The 25,132-nt window shown below is 35.2% G+C and overlaps 1 protein-coding gene across 8 annotated transcripts in view; it reads left to right on the top strand.

Annotated features, from left to right (window-relative positions):
- Nucleotides 1–322: 322 nt before the first annotated feature.
- Nucleotides 323–25,132, top strand: part of sfmbt1 (Scm like with four mbt domains 1) — a 47,238-nt gene continuing 22,428 nt past the window's right edge. For 2 of the 8 annotated variants that reach the window (XM_087273578.1, XM_087273575.1), the window contains exons 1-6: nt 3,403–3,478; nt 8,730–8,784; nt 10,810–10,904; nt 16,517–16,760; nt 20,421–20,509; nt 22,978–23,230. In XM_087273578.1, the coding sequence (XP_087129704.1) occupies nt 8,760–8,784; nt 10,810–10,904; nt 16,517–16,760; nt 20,421–20,509; nt 22,978–23,230 (706 nt within the window). In that variant the 5' untranslated portion in view covers nt 3,403–3,478; nt 8,730–8,759. Of the gene's footprint in view, nt 524–3,402; nt 3,479–8,726; nt 8,806–10,786; nt 10,905–16,516; nt 16,761–20,420; nt 20,510–22,977; nt 23,231–25,132 lie in introns of those variants that run through there. The other 6 variants (XM_087273577.1, XM_087273574.1, XM_087273579.1 and 3 more) reach the window with 5 other exon arrangements.

Here is a 25,132-nt window from a genome sequence, read left to right as displayed (position 1 = left end):
GAAAAAAAATGTTTCTCTTCTTATCTTAGTTTGTTACAGATCTTAAAACTAGACAAATTGTTTAAACTAATGAGGCTACGTTACGTTAATTTTGAACAAGTTTTTTTACTCACCTTCACAAGGCTAAAAATGCCCGTAGTTGAAGAATGGCCCATAAATATATACACATACACACGTCTAAATAGGCCTACATATATCTGAAGCAAAGAAAATATAAACAGCTCTTTTATTTCTGTGTAGGAAATGCCACAATAAAAATGGTAAACCCGCTTCTGTCAGTCAAAATAGATCCTATATTAATTTAGGCGCATAAAATGACGTTACATCTCTGAGGCGTTTGCTGAGTGTATCTGTATTACTGCTGAGCTGTTGTCATTCCAGTCCATCACAGCCGCTTAAACTAATTCAAAAAGATTGAACACCACTGCCATCTAGCGGATATGAGTTTACACTGCACGTTAAGCCTCTCTTGACCTAAAGATCCCGGAGCATTTCAACCAATTCAAGTTCACCGGAAATATACGTAACTATAACTCACTTGCGTTGTTGTTTAAGGGTGAAATTAGGGAATAAATAAGTTGTTCGTGTATTTTATATTAAAGCGCCAGCTGTAAAGGAGAGTGTAAACTGCGTTGATTTGATGCGAACAGTTTTACATGGCGGGTGTAAACAGTCACATGACCAGAGCTGGGAAATTTCAGTTTGTCCATGTGAAAGATGTGTGCGTCACGTAAAACACGTCGGTTTAAATGCGTAACAGTCGTATTTAGTGCAGATATTGTTTAAAATGTCTATTACTAATGTTTAAATTTTCTTTTGTATAGTCGTGTTCAGTGCGTGTAAACATGTCAGTGGTCACGTTTGAACAGAAGTAAACCATTTTGAACACTGATATATTTAACAAATATACATTTGGATATCCTTTTCCTTTTTCCACCAATTTTCAGAATAATCAGTGATTGAGAATAATCTTGCTACATTTTTTAATTTTGGCTAGGTGTCATTCAATATGTTTATGCTAACTTGAAATCAGTGATTAAAGTTGATTCTCGAGTTTAACTACTTCCTTTATGACATGGACTATCACATTTACAATAGGTTACACATCTGACATTCAGAGGCTTTGCCTGCCCTGTCATGGTAGCCTATTATTTTTGCCTACTATTCTATCAGATTAATATTAATAAACTACGATGTAACTGGCCTAAAAAAAAGTAATATATAGAGAAATGGAATAACCCTTGTATCTTTTGGTAGAGTTACAATTTTATTATAACTTGATTTTACTAATTTGATTTCAGTTTACTGACTATGATATATGGTGTGTATTGCACTGTAATAGTATATTGGACAATTAAAAAAAATAAAAATTTATACTGTTAAACTTGTTACAACTTCCTGCCCAGGGATTACAGATGCAAATTAGCTTTATAACTAACTCTGGTACAACATGTCATGTTGTACATTGTCCCTGTATAAACTAACTAACTAACTAACTAACTAACTAACTAACTAACTAACTAACTAACTAACTAACTAACTAACTAACTAACTAACTAACTAAATAAATAAATAATTCCTTTGTAGCCTAAGTCTGTCAAAAAAAGTTTGGACTCAATAAAATTTGTATTTTGAAGTAAATATATTCAATGCCAGCGATGCGGTGGCGCAGTGGGTCACCCAGAAGGACACTGGTTTGAGCATCGGTTGGGTCAGTTGGCATTTCTGTGTGAAGTGCATGTTCTCCCTGTGTTGCCATGGGTTTCCTCCGGGTGCTTCTGTTTCCCATACACGTCCAAAGAAATGCTGTAGGTGAATTGGGTAAGCTAAATTGTCCATAGTGTATGTGTGTTATTAAATGTGTATGGATGTTTCCCAGTGATGGGTTGCAGCTGGAAGGACATCCGGTGCGTTTGTAAATTCTTTTTATGTGTGTATATTTGTCTTTATTTATTATGTATATAAAAACATGCATGGATGCATATATTTGAGAAAATATTTATTTATATTTATTTAAAATATACATGTATATGACACAAATTAGGGGCAACATGGTGGTGTTGCATTTTCTCCCTGTGTTCGTGTGGGTTTTCTCTGGGTGCTCCTGTTTCCTCCACAAGTCCAAAAACATATGGTACAGATGAACTGGGTAAGCTAAATCGTTCATAGTGTATAAGTGTGTATGGGTTTTTCCCAGTGATGGGTTGCAGCTGGAAGGGCATCAGCTGCGTAAAACAAGTTTATTCCGCTGTGGATTATTAAAGGGACTAAGCTGAAAAGAAAATGAATGAATGAATGCTACAAATAATCAAGTAATCAAATATACATAATAAATGAAACACACACATATATTATTTAACTTTTATTTAAATGTGATTAATCCCAATTAATCTTTGCCCAGCACTAATATAAATGCATTATTATGTGAATAAAAAAACTCTGATAATAATCGTTTCCACAAAAATATTGAGCAGCACTCTATAAGAATTATAAAAGATTTTGAACTCCATATAGGTATAATTGTGAACAAAACAACTTTCAGTTTTAACATTTTCATTGTTGTTTTGAATTGCATAGTTGGCATTGGGCTATTCTAGATAACAAAATCCATGTTTTTTTTTCTAAACTGGTAAAAAAATGTGATCAAATATGAAACAGATATAAGTATAACATGTCAAAAGAATATACACCAATTTAAGCATGTAAACCAATTTTATCAGATGGTTAAAGTAGCAGAAGACAAGTCAAATTATTATTTTCATTTTTTCCTTCTCTTAAAAAAACACAGAAAGTAAAGGGCAGATTTTGTCAAAAGTTTTGGATTTAAGCAGGCTTTTGTTTTCTTCAGCGTGCTATATAAGAATTAATCATATACAATGTCAAATCACAGTCTGTGGATGGAATGATCCAGAAATATTAATGACAGAAGAAGTGTCAGCTCGGCGTGGCGCAGTTGTGCGATAGATTAAGCTCTGTTTAATGGTACATTCTAGCCAATAGGACAAGCACTTTCTGTACTGAACAAAAAGGCTGCACGGCAAATCTTCTGGATCACACTATAAATCGAGTTTCTTCCCTTTAACTTAACGCAGAGTAATCGTTAACCTCGGCGCAGTGAAGACATGAACAGGTTATGACAGTTGTAGGCAACCGTTTAATATTGCGTCCCACCGTTTTTATTGTTCAGTCAAGGCACATTTCAAACAAAAGCTCTAATAATCAGCAAAAGTGCTATTTTAACATTATTTCGCTGCTGTTTCGTCGAGACATTGTAAACATCGTGTTGAAATATGTGGCAAGTTGGCCGTTTTTAATCGCTGAAAGCCAACAAATATCAATCCCCGGGCTCGTGGATGAGAGGCTCGCGCGAGAGGCGGCGCATGCGCACTCACACTTTGTGCCATATTGGAATGAGGTCGTGAACGACTAGGCGGAAAAAGACACGGCATCTAAAACCGACTTGAAAAACTCCTCACTGGTAAGAAACGAATCCCATTCCCAAATATTTACGTATTTTACCCTTTGCCCTAATCGACCTTGGCGTTAACGAGCGATTTCGTGCTGCCTGCATCTTTTTTCCCGTCTCCAAAAAAAGGTGACTTGTGCTCGCTCGTATGAGTGCCTGGCTCTATTGCTTAAGCTATGACGTTTCAGTAACTTGACTTGGTTACAGGCGTTTTTAGCATGTGCACGAATTCAGCCGCACTCACATCAACAAGAAAAGCCTCGCGAAACAGCGCTGAGCAAATGTTTCGTGTCTAATAATGTTGAATTGCACGATGGCTCTGTCGGAATGAAAGTTGCCCGATTGGCGTGAATGTATTAAATGCTATTATCCAGTTATAGGTAGCTAGCCGAACACACTGTGCTTTACCCACCAACTCTCATCATCAATTATTTGGCGATTTCTGCGATTTATACTTATAAAGTCGATTTATTTAACATATCAGCTGTCGTTTCTGTTGAACGCTGTCTGCTAAATGGCGTTTATTTAGGAGTCAGTTATACATAACAGGCAAGGTGCTATTTTATTGTAGAAAATCTTGTTTTGTGGTGTTTTTAGTCATGTTTATGTTTGGATCATAAAGTTTAATGGTTAGTTTCCTTGTGCACTTTTAGAAATTGATGACAGTTTCATTCTCTGGCCGTGTTACATAATAGAACTTGTGTTGTAAGTCAGAGGTTTTTCAACGGAGGGTGAAGGGCTCCTTGGAAATGTTTTGAGAAAAAGCTTAATAATAATAATTATTAATATATAATTTGATTATTTATTTGTTTATTTTATTAATTTATTTTATTATGATAAATAAACAAACATTCGTATGTGTATAGAGCAAATAATGATCTATTAAAATAAATATGCTGATAAAATAAAACAAAAACACAATAAAAAAAAAATAAAAAATGTACTTGTGTTACAATTATTATTTAGTTATATTAGTTTAAAATAGATTAATTAGTTAATTACTTTTAAATAAACACATTATGCAAATTAATAGGTTATAAATATGTAAATATGCAAATAAAAACATCACTTTGAGGTTTTATATTCGCACATTCGTTTACTGACAACTTTTGACACACTCTCTGTGTTGTTTACCTTGGTACTTTATATAATTGGTCTGAAGGTTCATACAAGTATGACTTCAAAACAATAGCAGCACAATTTATTTGACAAATCAATATTGTGCTTTGATAATCATTGGCTGCTGATTTGATTTTACTATGTAGAATTAGTAAAGAATACTTTGCTGAAATTATATTATTATATTATTAATAATTATATTATTAAGGATGTGTAAATACAAAACCAACTTTAACTCAGTCACTTTGAGTACAAAATATACTCAAAATGTATAATATAATCTAATATTAGTAATATAATTACTAATATAATATTACATATTTCATATTTTTCAAATATGATTTTAGACCAATTAGTTATATACTTTTTTACAGTAACAATCGTACATATTAATCTACATTATAAATGTATGTACTATATAAATGCTGTTATACTTTAGAATGACTGTTTATCACATAAGGAGGATTTTTGACTTCTTGGTCTGAGGAACTCAAGCTTCATCCTGTTGTAAAAATGCATATTTAAATATTTTCATATGCATTTTTTACAATTAGTATATTCCAAAAAAGTGGATTTGACTTTTAGCTGTTAATTTGTTAAATATATCAATAACTTTATTTACCATTTATGTAAGTAAAATAAGAATCTTAAGAAACTTCTTTCTTTATTCCCCCAAACAAAGTATTTTAATAATTTGAAAGATAATCAAACAGTCGCACAGTTGGAGGACCTGGCTCTGGCCGGTGCACATGACAGTGGTCAGTTGTCATGTTCTTCTTTTCATCTTTGTTGCTTTAGGTCTTTTAAGTGCCCTACCATGACTGGCTTGTGTTTGTGTGTTTTTGCGGACTTTGATCAATGGAGGGAAGTTGACTTTAGCGTGAAGTGAAGTGATGGAGCAGCAGAGTTTGTTAGGAATGTGCTGAGGGTTCATAGATACACCAGAAATAGATTTCCGCTGTCCTGAAGTCTCCTCAGTCACCCATGTGAAGTGTTGTAACGTCATCAGTTCAAACGACAAGGGGTCAACATGCTATTATGTACATGATGCTGCTTTGTTGATTAATAGGTGTTAAATTACATTAGTATTATCTGATCCAGCAGATTGTTCTTGTTTAGTTCAATATAAAACAGTAAAGGTTATATCCATAAGCTTGGGAATTCAGTTTAAAATGCAGAGAATGGCATTATGTGTATTATTAACTATTAATTTGAGCTGGTGCAGTTGGTTGTTAGTTACTAAAGCACATTTTGTCCTTCTGTGCAGTTTAGTACATTTCTAAACTACTTGATTTTGTTATAGGCAAATATGAGAAGATTATATTGAAGGTTAGCATGCATAGTATAGAAAACACTGAATTAAAGACTAGAAAGAAAGTGTTACACACCCCAGTATTTCCAATATCACCTCAGCATTTTTCTCCTCTGATTCTACTCTTACAAAATCACCATGGTAACAGTAGTTTCCACCAAAATACATATTTACTACAATATCTGTAGTGCTTTCTTACTCCTGCAACTGTGAAACCATCACATGTGGAAAAAGGTAATGTTTTTATCATTTTATTTTGTTGTTTCTTAAATAAACTAAAACTAGACATCTAATTATTTTCAGAGGCTTAAAGTAAGATATTTTCCTTGTTGTAAAAACACATTAAATATGATTAATAAATTAACACACACACACACACACACACACACACACACACACACACACACACACACACACACACACACACAACAATGGGTTAAATGATTAATGCAGTGAGGAAGAAATGTGGAAAAGAGGTAACAAGTCGTTTTCATTACCACATCAAATTCATGCATAAAGGTTACTTGTACAAAAAGTTCAAACAGCACTCTTTGTGCTTGATGTCGTTATTAGTAGATTTGCTAACTTTTTTTTTTCAGAAGAATATTGGAAATACTATATCAGATGAAACGCTGAGATAAAGATGTGTTACACTCCTCTGGATCTCAAATATCATCTCAGTGTTACCTAATCACTGTAGTAAATGTAATTTCCACCAACATGCCGTAGCATAACATGCACTCAGGGTGACCGCGGGGTCTTAAAAAGTATTAAAATTTGTTAAATCAATTTAGAGAAATTTAAGGCACTTAAAAAGTATTTAAAGGTCTTAAATGCTAATTTAAAAGATATTAAATTTGGTTAAATTTACCTGCATTTAATCTTTGAACATTATGATGCCGTGTAGTTTATAAAATAAAAAAATCCTGCTAGATTTGACATGACACTGCCTTGTTTACTGCAGTAACCAGGGAAACACTGTTATTCCTGCTGCTGTAAATGTTCCACCTGCTGGATTAACATTTTTTATTTAGTATTTAAAAACAGTTTTTGTTTAGAATTGCTTTCTTGCAAACAGTATTTAGTACTGCAAGTTGGTGACACGGTGGAGCAGTGGGTAGCACGAACTCCTCACAGCAAGAAGGTTGTTGATTTGAGGTCCGGCTGAGTCAGTTGGCATTTCTTTGTGGAGTTTGCTAGTTCTCTCTGTGTTCACGTGGGTTTCCTCCGGGTGCTCCGGTTTCCCCAAGAGTCCAAAGACATGCGCTATAAGTGAATTGAATAAACTAAATTGGCTATAGTGTATGTGTGTGAATGAATGTGTGTGGGTGTTTCCCAGTGATGGGTTGCAGCTGGAAAGGCATCCGCTACATAAAACATATGCTGGATAAGTTTGCGGGTCATTCTGCTTTGGCGACCCCTGATTAATAAAAGGACTAAGCCAAAAAGAAAATGAATGAAGACTGCAAGTTAAAATGTCAGCAATGTTACTGCACTGTAAAACCCAACAGTCAACTTTGTCAAATGAAGCAAGTGTAGTTAACTTAATACTGACTAATTTGAAAAGAGTTTTGAACTCAGTGTTGAAGGTAATGAGCTAATTAAATACCTCATTACTTCAGCTTAAATGGAGTAAGTTCACAGTACTTCTATAGATTTGTTTTTGAACTCAAATGGTTTGTAGCAATCAGTTTCCTCAAATTGTTTAAGTTACCCTAACGTTTTGGGTTTTACAGTGTGGTTGAAACCTGAAGTGGCGATGAGGTTAAAATATGCAAAGTCTTAAGGTATTCAATTTCAATCTCTGATTCCTGTATATACCCTAGTACAGTAGTTTTTTCTTTCTCTTCATACAGTAAAATAAAATAAAAAAAACTCAAATGCTTTTAGAAGCTTCCAGTTGTCTCCTTTTCTTCTGCTTTTTAATTAGCCGAGTTATTAATACAATTAGTTTTTTATTTTGGCGGAAGCTGTTTGTTACCATGGGATCCTATGCATAATGCTTTAGTTCAGCTGATGATCATACTGCGGATACAGCGACATGGCTTTTCAAACAGCCCTCGCTGCTCTTTTCAGTCCCCATTGGAGACCACTGTGACCCCCAATACATTGTGTCTGTGGCCCAGGCTGTGCTCCAGGGCTGTGGGACGGTGCTGGAGTGGAGGGGGTTGAACTGAAAGAGTTGATCCCAACAGAGCAGGAGGGTCGTGGCCCGCCAACGGCTGTCAGGGAGAATGTCTGACTCCCTTTAATAGAGACGTCAAGCTTCACAAAGACAGCTTGACAGCTCTGGATGAATAGACAGAGTTAATGCAACTTTTAGCTAGCTGTTTTCTTTCCTCTCGCGTTTAGGAGTTTGACACAGAACACCCACAGTTGTTGGGTTTCTGGTTGATTTTACAGCTGGATCTTTTACTTTCTCTCTATGTAAATCCTGAAGTATACTTGGCCATTTAAGTCAAATAATTATATCTTCCAAAGCTTTTTCATTTAGCAAAAGCTATATTGGGCACTGTGGTGCATTTTTACTTCTCAAAGGTGATGCAGGGAGTCTGAGCAGAAGAATTAGCTTTTATCTTTGAAGCTGCGCAATGAGGATTCCTCCTCCTCCTACTTTATTAAATGAACTATAGGCTGTGTGAAATGTGTCTTGTGCAAGTCTCTTCATGTTTCGCTCTTGTCACTCGCTCGCAGTCTCTCTTACACATGCAAATAGTTTTACAGAAATTTTCTTAAATTAATTGCAATTCTAATGTTATAATTTATCTCTTTGTTTCAGTGAATGCTTCCCTCTCACATGTTTTTTTTCCCTGCTCATTATTCATCTAGAAGCAGTTTGATTGTCCTTCGGGGGCTTCAAACATGAGCCTTGAGGCGTTGGAGTCTGGTAAGCAATTTAGTTTCTTTAGTTTCTTTCTTTCTTTTACTAAATAAACAACAGAATAAATAATAAAAAATAATATTTAAATTTTTCTAGATTTGGGAGGTTATTTTCCTAATAAACAACACTCGCATAACTGATTTTTACCAATTAAATGGCAAGATTGAAATTTTAAATTAAACTAAATGGATTAAATGCCACCATGGTTCAATTAAAATAAAAAGAAAATAGCAGTACAAAAAAAAAAAAAAACTGAGCATGAGAAGTCAGACACCGGCAGCTCTTCTGCCAACAAAAAGGTAATAAAATTATATACAAAACGTTTTGCTGCCAAGAAATATAACCACATCTGAAGGATGGTATGTTCATGGAGGCTGGAACATTATGTGAAAGAAGTTTAAACATTAGTGTTTGTGTGGATTAGGAGATGTTTGTTTATTTAATTAAAATAATTACATGCTGGTTTCATTTCACAAGTACAATTTGTACATCTTCTACAATTGCAATTCTACAATTTTTATTAACAGTGAACTACATTTGATCAAAATAATGATTTCTAAAATTTAGTTTTGTTACACTTTAATTATAAATGTTTATATATATAAAAAACTCGAATTATTCTTTTATAGCATCAATAATTGAATTATAATGATGATTATTATTAATAGGACTGTCACAGTATTTATTTTTTGTTGTACGATATATTGTACCATAACATATATGAGGATAAAGGATATTATTGTAATTTTAAGACTATTGCATGCCACTCATTATATATTGCCAGAACAATAGTATAATATCATCATAAAGCAAGTTCACTCTTCCAAAGAACACATAATATTTTATTCTTAAGAATATTTCATTTATAGTCATTTTAACAATTTAATAATTAGGCTTTGGAATCAGAATGTAAATGTGTATCCTACGTCTAAATAATATTAATGTTAACAAAAAAGTGCTGGGGGAAAAAGTAACAGAGCCTGCGATAACTGCTACCAGATCTGTTTTCAGTTGTCAGACACCCACATAAAAATATACTTAAGTAATTTAAAGTAAATACTACACTGTTTTTAACCATACTGACACTGACACCTCTGATAAAGTTAGAGATGTTGCACAATCAGCTAAAATGTTGCTAGAATTGTTTTTTATGTATGGCCGATATATATTGCATCAGCAAAAATGATTGAGGTCATGTCCATGTGTTGTGCGATATTGACTATTGTGACAGGCTTAATTTAATAGTATTATTATTTATATTTTTTGAGAAGTATGTTTTGTAGACCAATATTAGAATATATCTTTCACAAATTCTTAAAGTTAAAGCAAACATTTATTTAAATTGGTTGGCTTAAAGATGCTTGCACTTCAGTTTACATAATGGGTTTCTCACGTAAAATGGTAAAATGCTAGTAAATTGACTCTCAGGGCAGTTATAGAGATAAAGGTTCTATATAATGACAGAACCAGCCTTGAAAATAGTATGAGCATGCTTCAGTGTGTGTGTGTGTGTGTAGTGAACAAAACCACAACATTCATTAACACAAACTTATATTAAATAGTCTTTTTAAAGTTTAATATTCAGTGTACACTTGTGTGTTTTGCTATTTTATTTGGTGCCCAGTCCCACTTCTGTATATTTTTTCCAAAGTTTGACAAATTCAGAGACGTTCTTTGTTCTACAGTCTGCTATAACGTCCACTTTTTGTCTGGATTTTTCAATTCCATCTGAACTTTCCACATCACAGGAATCATAATGCATTAGTCATTCCTTTAACCCTGAAAAATACCATGCTAAAGAGCTATCTCAACATAGTTAAACTGCAGTCGCACATTGTTTGTCTTTGACACTGGGAGTAGCAAATATTTCTGCACAACTTCAAGGCAAGCAAAGGTCATTTGAAACTTTGTGCAGGATCCTGCCTATTATTGATATACATATATATATATATATATAAGCATTCACTTTCACACTCTGTTGATGTGATGAGGCTGTGGATGGAGCCAGTTATCGGTCATTCAATTTTTCAGATGCAGACTCTGGTCAGGATGTGTCAGAGTTTAACTGGGACGATTACCTGGAGGAATCTGGGGCACTTTCTGTTCCTCATCATGCCTTCAAACATGTGAGTAATTCATTTCTCAACATGGCTATACTGAATCTTCAGCACCACGATTAAAGAAATGCTTTTAATACCAAACTGAGTGATTTTAGTCTAATTTAAATGCAAAATTCGACCTTCAAACAATGCTTAAAAACATGTTAATCAATTACAAGGATGCAGCCCAATATGGAGTTGTCTTTTTCACATTTGTGTTCTCTCACATGACCTTAGTTGAGCTTAAAGTAGACATTTTATAAGTTTATGAATTTCCTAAGAATTAAGCTAATGACCTCAGTGTTGCTGCAGGAGCTACGTGAGCTTCCTGAATGATTCATGAACGAATGACTTCTTTGAGCAGTTCTTTTGAAAAGAATCTGGATGGAGTCCACACCTAAATAACTCAGAATTAATTTATTTAAGGCCTTATCTAATGGCAACAAATAAATAAAGAAATATGGAGTGCTTTTGAAAGCCTTTTGATATTTGTCTGTTTTATGACATGGTGAAATTCTGAAGTCAACAGTCAGATTAGCTCACTATGCATTAGTAATGTGTTTCTGCTCTCATGGGAACGGACAAGACCAATAAGTGACCACTTAGATCTTAAAGAATGTATTTGCTGTGTCAGAAATGAGCCCCTGTAAAATTGACCTAAATTCCCTTGGTTTTTACGTTGCATCACATACATTTTATCCCGTGCTGATACATTTCATCATGTTCTACTGTAATGCTGTGGTTTAGTTTGGATTTAGTGCACTTGAGTTGCAAAGGTCAATGGACCTACAGCTGATTGTTTTCATCTCTGGTGAAAGTTTTTGAATGTGTTTTAATATTGATATTATGTTCAGAAATTTGTTTGAAATAAAATATATTTTATTTGAAGTATTTAGCCAAGTGTAGGGTTTATACAGTACGGTTAAACGCATTACATGCCACCTAAGGAGGAAATGCCCCAGATAATCAATACCAGAAGTCAAAAATGTAACTTCTCACAATTAATTTTTGGCTGGAGTTATTTTTATGATGCTTAAAAGAATTAATATGCAAACACTTATATAAATAATACATTTGAAAGCAGCATTGACCCAAACAATAGTTGACGGTGGAATTATTTGTATAAAAAGATAATTATTTACTAATTATAACTAAGGACTATTATTAAATGTCATAAGATTAAGAGGAGATAAAGATCAAGAAGATAAAGAGAACTTTTAGCTTAGCATAAATCATTGAATTAGAATAGAATAGACTTTTAATAAATTTCCTGTTTAAACTTTGACTCTTCTGTAGTTACATCTTGTACTAAGACTAGACATGGGTTGGTGTAAGATTCTGACAGTATGATAACCTTGAATAAAAATATTACTGTTTTTTAGCAGCATGGTTTTGTGATTACTTCTTTTAAATATGTTTTTTTAATATATCTGGCTTAAAACATCTACTTTCCCCCCATTGAACACAATATATTTCATTTTAAAAAACATTTAAAATATTTTAGAGCAGTAAACATGTTAGGCTAAATAATAAAAATAAATGATCGACTTCTGCTGTCTTCATTAGTTTCATAAACACAGTTTTCTTTACAACAACTTTGGATGTCTTTCTTTTCATTCGATATAAAGACTGTTTGTATTGTATGTGTGTTAATAGCTGTTCAGGTCCAGAGCATGCTCGTATGTTGGTGCATAAGATATATAACATATTTGTTTTTCAAATGCTTCCTGAATTGAGGGCTGAACAGTAGCTCTTGACATGGAGTGTCCCTTTCTGAAGAAGATGAAAAATAAAAAAAAGAAACGGTGGCTCAGTGGTTATCACTGTCACCTCACAGCAAGAAAGTCTCTGGTTCCAGTCCTGGCTGGGCCAGTTGCCATTTCTGTGTGGGGTTTGCATGTTCTCCCCATGTTGACATGGGTTTGCTCCGGTTTCCCCTACTGTCCAAAGACGTGGTATAGGTGAATTGAATAAACAAAATTGGCCGTAGTGTATGTGTGTGAATTAAGCCTGATTTATACTTCTGCGTCAGGTGACCGGCGTAACCCACGGCGCAGGCAACGCGCGTGGCTGTGCATTTATACTTCTGCGCGCTGTCTCTGTCGGTCTGCATTACCACTTCCGAAATGCTAGTTGGCAGTGAGGTGTTAATGTTCCTCTGTGTCGAGTTTCTTCGCTACTTTTTTGCTTTTCCTGAACACTTCCGGGATGTACAAGTGACTCAAACTCGCTCATTTTGAGGCAGGAACCGGCGGACATGCAACAACTTTAACTGTGAGGTAAACACAAAACAAAACTTTCAAACCGGAGCTCCTTCGCGGGACTCCACACTTTAAACAATCGCTTGCGCGGCGTGGCTCTCGAACCTGCCCAGACTCGTCAGCGCTACCGAGCCGACCAATCACAGAGCTTACGCTACGCGTTGTTGCGACGTGTAGTTACATTTTCTGAGAGGTGCACGTCAGTGACGGCAATGGCCACGGCAAAGGGCTATGCGTCAGCGCCGTAGCATACGCCCGTGTTTGACGCAGAAGTATAAATTAGCCTTTAGTGTGTATGGATGTTTCCTAGTACTGGGTTGCAGCTGGAAGTAGAGATCAGTGCGGGACTAAATTTTGAATGTCGCTCCCGCCAGGTTTAGTCCGAACCCGACCGCTGCCACTTAAATTCAGCATTTGTTGTCCCACTAACAGGGGAGCCAAAACCGAAAACCTCCCAGCGATACAGAGTCCAGACAGCCTGTAACAAGCTGTCTGTATAAACACACACACGGCACCAAGCAAGTGACACACAGACAGCATCACGCTCGCTCTCTCTCATTCACACACACAAACACACACACACACAATAGCCGCATTTCCACTATCGGGCCAGTGCGAGCCAGGGCTTATATCAAGCCAGGCCGGGCCAATCACCCGGGAGGTTGAGCAGTGAGGCCGAAATCATGTCGCGTTTCCACTGTCGGGCTAGTAGCTCGCAGCGCGTCACGCAAACCCCGCCCCCAGAACATCCCCCGAATCGAACGTCACTCAAACCGCCCACTTCAGCGAGAATCATGCAGATAAAGCACACCATCACATCATCACGAAACTATTAAAATAGGACAACCAAAACAAACAAATGACACGTTACTGTACAGCAGTACAAGGTATATCTATACGCACATACCTGTGTGTTCTCATTCATCATATTCATTTACTCGCCGACCGACTATTGGCATCGAAATCCAGTGGTCTTGCCACTAACGGAGGAACCCAGCGCAGGGAGCGCACACATCCATAATATAACACCACATATATAAAATTCTCCGTTAATAACTCGATATAAAATGTATTTTATAACATCCTCTAGACAGACGCTGTCCAACATTCATCTCAAATGCTTCGGAGAGAACTGAAACATGAACTTTTCCCTATAGGCTTTATGACACTTAATAGGTGATTCCCTTTATTTAAAGATGTTGCTTATTATATCTTAAGTAAAGGAAAGTGTTCAGTGTTTCAGCACATAAGAGCAGCACGTAATAAAATATAGCCTACAATTTGTTGCGCTCAGCAGCTATGCACTAATAAATATGTATTTAAATACTCTTTATGTATTTAAAATTTAATAAATTTTACCACGTCATATAAAAACATACACACTTGTTTGAGGACACAGAACACATTTTGAACTTGCAGTTTTTCCCTGATGAGTCAAAAAAGTGCTCCGCAGCTGGAAGACAGAAAAAAAAGGTTGACTAGTTTCTGCTTTTTACTCACCCCGAAAATGCTCTGTTTGCATGATTTGATTAATATCATTGTATCCAAATACTTTATAAATAATATTTAAAACATTCTGTTTATTTATTTATTTAATTTAGAAAATATCTAAAATCTTTTTTTCAAAGAGGTTTTTGAAAAATGAAAGTTTAATATAGCTTTGAAACAGTTGGTATAGCTTTTGTTAGTTTTTTATTGGTTTATTTATTTAATGTGATTTTATTTTATCTGATATTTGTAATTCTTTAAATTATTTCAATATAGGGCTATTTTGTCTAGATATGACACTATTGTTTTGAGCCTACAAAAGTGGACACGAAATTTGTAAAGTTTAATGTCTTTCTGTTGTATTCATATAGTGTGTTATCTCCAAAAAAAAATAAAAATAAAATAAAAACAATAAAAATAAATAAAAGAAAAAAGCCGCGTGGCATCAACAGAGCTATGAAGGTAGCGCTCTTTTTCTCTGTCTCTCACACACACACACAGGCATCTAAACGCGCAAAAACACACCTTTTAAACTTGACAAAAACTCTTAAAAACCTTTACTGGCTGCTGAGTCTTTAATATGGTGTAAAGATTATTATGCGTTATTGAAACATCAAGGAGGATGCAGCAAAGAAAAGTCACTTATAAATTAAAACTACTTTATTATTTTATGCAACAGCCTTACATTTAAAAGAGAAACATAAGGGCGATCATATGCAAAAAAGATCCCAGCCCATAATTTGTTCCAGCTGTTTTCTTTCCCTTATTTATTTATTTGTTATGTGTTTGGCACATGTACTTGTGTGCGATCAGAAAACTGTCCCCGCCTCTCCTTTCACTCTGCCCCGAAGCCCCGGCTGGCCCTCTTTGGCCCAAGGTATTCCCAAGGTAAAGGCCCAAGAAATCCCCGATTTGGCCCAATTAGGCCCTGGAAGTGACAGTGGAAACGCGACTGGCCTTGGCTCGCCCTGGCTCGCTCGCTTTAGGCGCGATAGTGGAAACACGGCTATTGACAGCACCAAGCTCTCCCTCTCTCATTCACACACATAGACAGCAACAATCAAGCTAAACACAGCATCATGCTCTCTCATTCACACACATACATGCGCGTGCTCGCTCGCTCGGGAGTCAGGAGTGATATTGTTAGACCACCCGCTCCCGTTCAAATTACACCTGTTACCGATCGCTCCAGTGCATTATTCGGAAATTTATTTCCATGGCGCAAGAAATCTGGTCTGGTCCGCGGAAATGCAAACCTCTAGCGGGAACGGCTTCCGCTGTGTAAAACTTATGGTGGATAAGTTAGCAGTTTATTCTACTGTGGTGACTCCTGATGAATAAAGGAACTAAGCTGAAGGAAAAGGAATGAACACGTAAAAAACAAATGCATACAGAATATTTTAGCTGTTATAAAACCTTGACCTTTCTAAACCATGGTAAACATTGAAGCTGGTTATCGTCCCCTGCTAACTAAGGCTGACAGAAAGTCAAAAGTTTCCATTTTCTAGGTCGATTAACTAGGAACTTTATTCTCATTCTGGCAAAATGATCAAGGAAGCAGGCGCAATAACAGTGCTACATAAAGTCATTGCACCTGCTGCAGCTATGGTACATCAGCAAAGTTTCTTGATTATTATGTCTTTTTTCTAAAAAATTGTTCCTTTAACTCGACCCAGCATCTTAAAAATGCAGCACTCATGTGAAATAAAATAAAAACAATGGAAATGTAGAACATTGTAATGGTAAAATGCATTCTGTGTCATTGACCCCTAACACTGCTAGTTGCACCAAAAAACTTTTTACCTCTTTACCTGTTGTTTACACACCGACTTCACCTGGCAATGTGTCGGTTCAGATCATTTGCTCAGTCTGGTGTTTTTTCTTTTGCAGGTGGACCAGGGCTTGGAGACAGGTCTGACTCCTGGTATGAAGCTGGAGGTGTGTGTGCGCACTGAATCTGAATCTGTGTACTGGGTGGCCACAATAATCACCACCTGCGGACAGTTGCTCTTACTACGATATGAGGGCTACCAAGATGACCGACGAGCAGACTTTTGGTGCGACATCATGACCGCTGACCTACACCCGATTGGATGGAGCAAACAGCAAGGTCGAATGATGAAACCTCCAGAGGGTGAGCAGAGATTTGTGGGAACTGGGGACGGAGCAGTTTTTGCAGCAATCTCATATTTATAAGTAAACATTCATGCTGAAGCTGCTTGAAATGCACAGCTTTGTTCAGTGTGGGATGTAATTCCAACTGAAATGTTGGAAATGAAAGACTGGATGGAATATATCGAGTTGCAAATTTAAAAATAACTAATAATATTTTGTTTCAGATGCTAAAGAGCATTTGATTCATCAGAACATGTTATAAGAAGCTGTATACAGTCAGTCTTGTTCAGGGCCAGACAGAATCTGCAGACCTTTTCAGCTATATACGCAGAATTTTGTTAAAAAAGGGTTAGGATGGGTTAAGATTCCTTGCCCATTAATTGCCTTTTTTTGTAGGATTTTTTCCATGTCATACAATCTTATAAAGATATAATCTGATAATATAGCTCTTATTGTACTCATGCCCAAGTGACTAATATTGCTTTGGTGGAAGGATCAGACACCTCCAACCTCAACCCAGTGGATCCATGATGTCCTCTTCTTCCTAAAGTTGAAAATAATTAGACTGTCTAGAGATATATCTAACCAGTTTAAGAACATTTGTGACCCATTTAGGAAATATATCCAAAAATATGTTTTATTGTCAAATATAGATCAAATCCTTATAGTCCAGTAATAGTTCCTAATATTACCTAATCCTAATAGTTCCAACTAATAGATTTTTTTTTTCTTTTTTCAGTTCAAAGTAGAGTGATGCAGATTGTACAATTGTAGTTTTTGTTAAGCCACATTATTATTTACCTTTTTATTTGTTGGTTTGTTTTTGTTTTTTTATTGCATTGTATGCGCCTAAAATGATACCATCTATACTTTTAAATATAATTGTTTTTTGTCTTGTTTACTGTAATTTGCCATAAAATTCATAAATACAATTAAATAATAAAAGTTTCAATTTATGCAGAATAAATTTGAGACTATGAAAGCTGAAAAAAAAAGTGGTGAAAAATGTAGCTATTCAGTAGGGATGCTCTGAGCGATTTGCCAGATATCAGTATCAGCCGATAATCACATTTCGATTGATAGGAAGATTTATAGGTCTGCATTTTAACTTCTCACACATCAAATATGTGCTCCAAACCTTTTCTTCATTAAGACATGTTGAATTATTCTTCCATTTGCAATGTTTTTAAATTGCATTGTTAATAATTTTTCTTACCGTTTGTTTTTAATCTGTTATATCAATTTTTTCTGTAAAGCTGCTTCTGATAATGACATGTCCACATTAAATGGTTATAAGAGACTTGTTTAAGGGATTATATATAACATCCTTAATTTATTCCCTTAGGTAAGGAGAGATCTTCACTTAAGTGTCATACTTGGAGGAAAATTGTGCTTTATACAATGGCAAAGCATCAGAATCAGTACTCTGTATCGGCCGATCAACATGACAAGGAACCGATACTCAGTATCAGCTGCAAAAATCCTGATTGGATTACAAAGCAAATCCAATTAGGACCATTTGTTTGGTAAACAAAGCTAAAGTTTGTTGTCTCGTATAAATCTGGAGATTAACACTACTTTACAAATTATAGGCCAATTTCTATTCTACCTTAGAGTTGAAAGGCTTAACAATTTTATAGAAATGCATAACCTTTTAGCTGATGAGCAATATCGTTTCAGGAAAAATAGATCAACATCTCTGGCATTAACAGAAATTATTGAGGAAATTACTAATAAGATAGATAAAAAAGAGAAGGTAGTTGGAATTTTTATAGATTTAAAAAAGGCATTTGATACAATAAATCATAATATATTGGTAAATAAATTAGAAAAGTATGGTATTAGAGGTGTAGCCTTGGATTGGATAAGCAGTTATTTAAAAAAATTGGCAACAGTTTGTGGAAATTGGCATAAATTGGCACCATAAATCTTCATACCTAAATATAAATTGTGGCATACCACAAGGATCAGTTTTAGGTTCAATATTGTTTATAATTGACATTAATGATATGTGTACAATGTCAGGGTTGTTTAAGTTTATTTTATTTGGGGATGATACAAGTATCTTTTGTTCTGAGGATAATTTACCAAAACTTATGGAGTTGACTAAAACAGAAATTAATAAATTAAAATTGTGGTTTAATGTAAACAAATTGTCATTGAATATAAGTAAAACAAAGGTTATGTTATTTGGGAAATTAAAAAATAGTCCCAATATAGATTTACAAATTGATAATAAAGTAATAGAAAGAGTTTATGCAATTAAGTTTCTTGGTGTTGTATTGGATAATAAATTTAGTCGGTAACCACAAATAAATAACGTGATATCAAAATTAGTAAAAACTGTAGCAATAGTGTATAAAGCAATATTTATCCTGAACAATAAATCAATGTATGTATTATATAATTGTTGATACTTAAATTTAAGGATTTGGTTAAATTTAAAACTGAACAATTTATGTTTTTTTCAGTACTTCTGAAATGCATACTAAAGTTTTTTGAAGAAAGACAAAGGGGATATAATCTGAGAGAAGAGCAAAAATATAGGAGGCTGAAAACAAGGACAACTTTTAAAAAAATGTGTATGTCTGTATGTGGTGTGAAATTATGGAACAGCCTAGAACAGATTCTCAAACAATGTCAGGATATTAATCAAATGTAAAAGTTGTATAAATGTATATTATTAAAGGAATATAATGATGAATAGAGATGATTAAAAAATTGTGAGAGAGGTATGATGAAATTGCAATGAATGGCTGTTTGCAGTACTATGTATTTTTTGGGTTCATGTTATAATATGTACAAACATATAATATGTCAAAGATGCCAAAATAATAAAATATGCTCATGTAAAGTGCATATGTCTCATGTAAAAAGAAGAGATAATAAAAGAAGAAATAAGTTGAAGTGATAGATGAATGATGTGTGTGGTAATGGGGTGAGAAAATAATAATCTTGTGCTTCGTCCCGCTGCAACTTCGATCATGTTGAAATGTATTTTTTATTAAAGAATTTTCATGAATTATATTTCTATTCAAAATTAATAAATCAAATCAAAATCAAATACATCCACTGAAAGGCTGTACTTCACGAACTTCAGGGATTTGATTGTACTTCATTAAGTCACTTAAGAAGCACACTGCCGTTTTCCTGGTAAAGGCTATTTGGATTTAGGCTCTGGAGGTTATTTCTAAAAGACGCTGTACGCATCGCCTGCTCAGTGTCAGATTTGCATATTTGTTTATGTACTTTAAGTGCTGCGTTGCTTGCAGCGTTTTGCTAATTCCTGTAGGTGTTTGTTCGCTGTCGATTTGTGGGCATATTCAGGAAATGGGGGAGGGGTGTTTGTGTTGGGGCTTTTATTTAGCCTGCAGCTTGCTGATGGGCACAGCCTTTACTCCTCTGAAATTATTAAAAGACTCGCTTTAATACTTAAAGCTTCTTTTATTAATAAAATCCGGGAATAGAGTGTAGTAGGTAGAGCAGAGAGAGAGTCCAGATGGTTACTTGCATTTTGCTTCTGGCTGCCTGTGCCTTATTGACAGCTGCGCTTATGGCCCAGAATGCCGTGTCAGTGGTGAAGCCATTATAAGTGCAAAATGGTATTAATCTGTCAGCAAGATAGCCTGTCAGAAGGTCTGCTTTGTCCCTAAAAATGAGGTGCTGGATTTGTGTGCAGGTGTCCGAGAAAAGCACCAGGACTGGGAAGCGTTGCTGGAGAAAGCTTTGGCTGAATCCTGCAGTGTTCCTGCCAGTCTACTGGAAGGGGTAAGGCATACGGCTGAATTGTAAATATGTAGGCAGTTGATCATTGTTTAAAGATAAACTGTAGAGTCATACATTATTAAAATCTTTGATAGAGAGTGATACTTTAAATTAGCAACAAAATGTAATTGATCAAAATTGCAGGACATAATGCAATAGAAGATTATAAATGGCTTTACTGTTAAATATTTATATCATATATAATAAAATATATAATTTCACCCTAAAAAAAGGTTTCATGAATTTCACAAAATTATTAAAATAGTTTTTAACACTAATAACAACATATCCGTATGTTAGAATACTTTCTAAAGGATAGTGTGACAAGAGCTATGTTTCTATCAACCTATTTTTATGTGCATTTTGGATATGTGCGTAAAAAATCGGTTGATGGAAACGCCAAGATACGCAACAATTTTGATAATGCACATAAAAAAGGAATGCGCGTAACTGAGAAGGATAAACTTTTTATTGATAAAAAGGATGTGCATAAATTATGATGGAAACACTTTTACCAAACAAATTCCTGTATGCGCATTAAAAAAAGGTCATGTGATGTTGTTATAAGAGATCATGTGATGATAAACATTTTTTTGAATGGACAAACCAGCAGGCTGAGCACACTGTAAAACATCTGAAATGTTGTTTTGGTCATTCTAAAACTCCTTAACCATTTCAATTTTAGTGTTAATATAATTCTGAGCTACCTCCAGAACAATCAATAGCGTCAGTGCTCCTCGTCTTACATCTTTTAACACCACCACATATTCATTGTGGGTCAGCATCGTCTTTTGAGATGCAAATAATTTATTAAATAAGGAAAAGATTCACGCAGCTTCTCCTACTGCAGTAAATTCTGTTTTTACTTTTGATATTTGGTGCCAGATAATCAGAAAGTGACAATTTTGTTCTGTTTGGCTGATTGGATGGAAACGCTGCTTTATTCATGTGTCTTTAAATGAATAATTCCAATTTTGCGCATAAATTTATTTTGCATTTATGGATGGAAACACAGCCACTGAAACTGCAGTAATAATGATGCTGAAAATCCAGCTGTGACATCACAGGAAATAAATAGATGTTAAGATATTTATTCATTAATTTTTCTTCAGCTTAGTCTATATTTCAGAGGTCACCACAGTGGAATGAACCGCCAACTATTCCAGCATATGTTTTACACAGCAGATGACCTTTCAGCTACAACCCAATAATGGGAAACATACACACACACACACACACACACACACACACACACACACACACACACACACACACACATACACTACAGACAATTTAGGCCCTGTTTACACTAGAGCGTTTTAGTTTTAAAACGGCGTTGTAGAATGAAAACGATCCGCGTCCACACTCGCGTTTTACCCAGCGTTTCTGAACAGCTCTCCGTCCACACCAAAACGCTGAAAACGCACATCACGTGACCACACACACACTCTCGGGCATGCGCTCCAGCATTTTTACCCAGATGAGAGCTCTGCTTGTCGGACTGCTCATCAAGCATCTCCCGCTGGATCTAATCTCACTATATTTGCTAAACGTGATATTTCATTCATGTTGTTGTCTTTATCTAACGACATAGGCCAATTCCCTGACTTTGGTCATTGGAATCTATTAAGTTACTTGTTCAGGGGTAACATGTTTTGGTTAAGCGCAAAGATAAGTTAATGATTAATCCAGGTACATTGACTGATCGCTTGCCTTTATTTCCTACAATGTATAAACTTATTGTATGTTATACTTTTATAATTATCGATTATTAAAACTGATATTCAGCAAAAGAGAGGGTGCGTTTCGTATTTTCACTGAAATTGAAACGAGGCAGTTGTTATAGGCTCCGTTTTGTTATAAATATCCACACAGTGAAGATGACGCTCATATATGCAGCACGGCGCCTCAACATTTCTGCTGTCTGTTAAGTTGCTAATATTAAAAAGAAAATAGGCAGTTCCTTAAATCATGTTTACATTTTATTGTTGAGAAAGTGAAACAACGTAGCCAAGGTGATGTGAATGAAGTTATAAAATACACTGTTCCCTTTGAAGATTTACCCTTGTCCTCGGTATGTTTTCCATATCAAACTGAGAAGGAGGAGACTGCAACCTTAATCAAACTTGCGAAGTCTTAACTTACAAGAAGAGGATGCGAGACTGAACTGTGTGTGGGCTACTTAATATTGAGGAAAAGCCCCAATCAGATAGGCGAACGTTTGCAGCCCCGCCTCCGTTTTCAGATGTCTCAGTCTTTCCCCATCCACACTGAGACGGAGCAGCAGCGTTTTAGAATGAAAACGGCCTCTCCAGCGTTTTCAAAAAGCTCAGTTTTCAGTAGTAAACAGTAAAAAAACATTGTTTACCATTCAAAATTAATCAAACTATTTTAGTAATGCCCTGTAAACTGATTATTGTAGCACAACAAATTCACATTTTTAATTTTTTTCTTCTTCTGTGTGTTTGTAGGCACAGCGTGGCTGTAATCCTATAGATCTGTTAAGTCCAGGTCTAAATGTTGAGCTTGTGGACCATCAGGATGCTGGAGTGGTTTGGTCTGCAGTGATTGAGGAGAACATTGGGGGCCGCTTACGGCTTCGATACGCCGGCACAGACGGGCTCCCTGAAAACCAATCCATCACATGGGTCTTCTATCTGGATCCCCTGCTTCATCTGTCAGGATGGGCACAGGAGCACAACTGCACCCTTAGACCACCAGCAGGTGAGGGTTTCTTTAAAATGAGCATCAAGTTGAAAGTTTATTTTAACTTTGTATGCAGTTTAACTTGTTATTTAAAAATAAAAAACAGGATGAATTGACACTAGAATAGCCATTTTTGTGTGTCCGTGTGCTCAGAATTTTGCTACAAGCACTAGCTAGCTTGAAGTATATAAGTGGTCAGTGCAGCTGAAACCATGGAAACAGAAACTGGAAATAAATGTGGATCTTGAGGTTTGTCTTTGCTGCATGTTCTGTGGTTATAGGAGGACACTGAATAGAGCAAAATGATTTGCAGTTGAATCGTCCTGACTTCTAAATGTGCAAATCAACCTGATTGCTTAAGAATGGAAACTTGGTCTGTGTTTACACTAGAGCGTTTTCATTTTTATCACACTGTTTTTGAATCAAATCTACCATCGTCTAAGCTGGTGCTTCCATTATGTTTCAGAAAGGTCTCCATCCACACTACATAACTGAAGACCTTGCTATAAGCAGCAATAAAATGATAGTACAAATTTGTAGTCAATGTGCAATTATTCAATAAAACAATGTTTAAATGTGTCCTGTATTCAAAACACAACAAGAAACAAATCAGAAAATATAAGTAATTGTATACTTATGGTTCAAAATTGTATAAACAGTTATTGTATTACTTAAATAAATAGTATTAGTTACAAACAACACGTCAAGTGGTAAATAGTTTTGAGAGAAACTGTTCAAGCTGTCAGCAAATCCTTTCATTTTAGAGCAAGATAAAAATTTGAACGTGTACATTACAATTAATAAACCAAATACAAATGATAATGGAGTTTGTTATAAACTGTTATACTATAGGCATCTAAACGTCTAGCCACGTTTATTTCAACCTAAACAAACCTCTCTAATTTGTTGATTTGCAACCAAATATTACGTAGAGAAAATTATAGAAAAACGGCTTTGTGCTTCACTCATGGCACAGATTGAACAACTGAACATTTAAATGGTCAGTATAAACTTTACATATACAGTTGAATTATGAATTATTAACCCCCCTGTTTACTTTTTCCCCAGTTTCTGTTTAACGGAGAGGAGATCATCTCGTCTCTAATAACTGATTTATTTTATCTTTGCTATGATGACAGTAAATAATATTTTACTAGATATTTTCAAGACACTTCTATACAGCTTGAAGCGACACTTAACTAGGTTAATTAGGTTAACTAGGCAGATTAGGGTAGTTAGGCAAGTTATTGAATAACAATAGTTTGTTCTGTAGACTATTGAAATTGCTAAAAACTGCTTTTATTTTAGTTGAAATAAGACTTTCTCCAGAAGAAAAATATTATCAGACATACTGTGAAAATTTCCTTGCTCTGTTAAACATCATTTGCGAAATATTTGAAACAGAAAAAAAAATAAATAAATCAATAGGAGGGGGGGGGGTAATAATTCTGACTTCAACTGTATATATGTTTGACTGTATGCTGTAATGTTAAGTTAAAGGCATAGTTCATCCAACGATGAATTGAACGAATTCATTTATTTATCCTCCTCTTCTTCCAAGCCTGTTTCTTCTGTTGAATGCAAAGGAATGTACATAAAGTTCAACAAAAAGCAGTGATATAGACTTCCAAAATATATTATGTTCTGACTATGGATGTATGTGACTGCTCTTTTTAAACATTCTTTATATTATCTTGTTTCGTGTTTAACTGTTGAAAGAAACTCATAAATGTATGGAATCACTTGAGAGTGAATAAATAGTTGGGAAATTTTCAATCTTGAGTCAACTGTCCCTTTAATGATGCTATGATATGTTATATATATATCCTCAGGCTTGATCGCAGATTTTTTCATTATAAAGGCTTGTACACATCTAGAAGATTTTCTCTCGTGCTTGTCAGCAGTGTTTTTTGAGATATG

Source organism: Danio rerio, chromosome 11 (assembly GCF_052040795.2).
Source record: "Danio rerio strain M-AB ecotype USA chromosome 11, GRCz13ab, whole genome shotgun sequence".
NCBI classification, from domain to species: Eukaryota; Metazoa; Chordata; class Actinopteri; order Cypriniformes; family Danionidae; genus Danio; species Danio rerio.
This window is presented reverse-complemented; position numbering and strand designations above follow the sequence as displayed.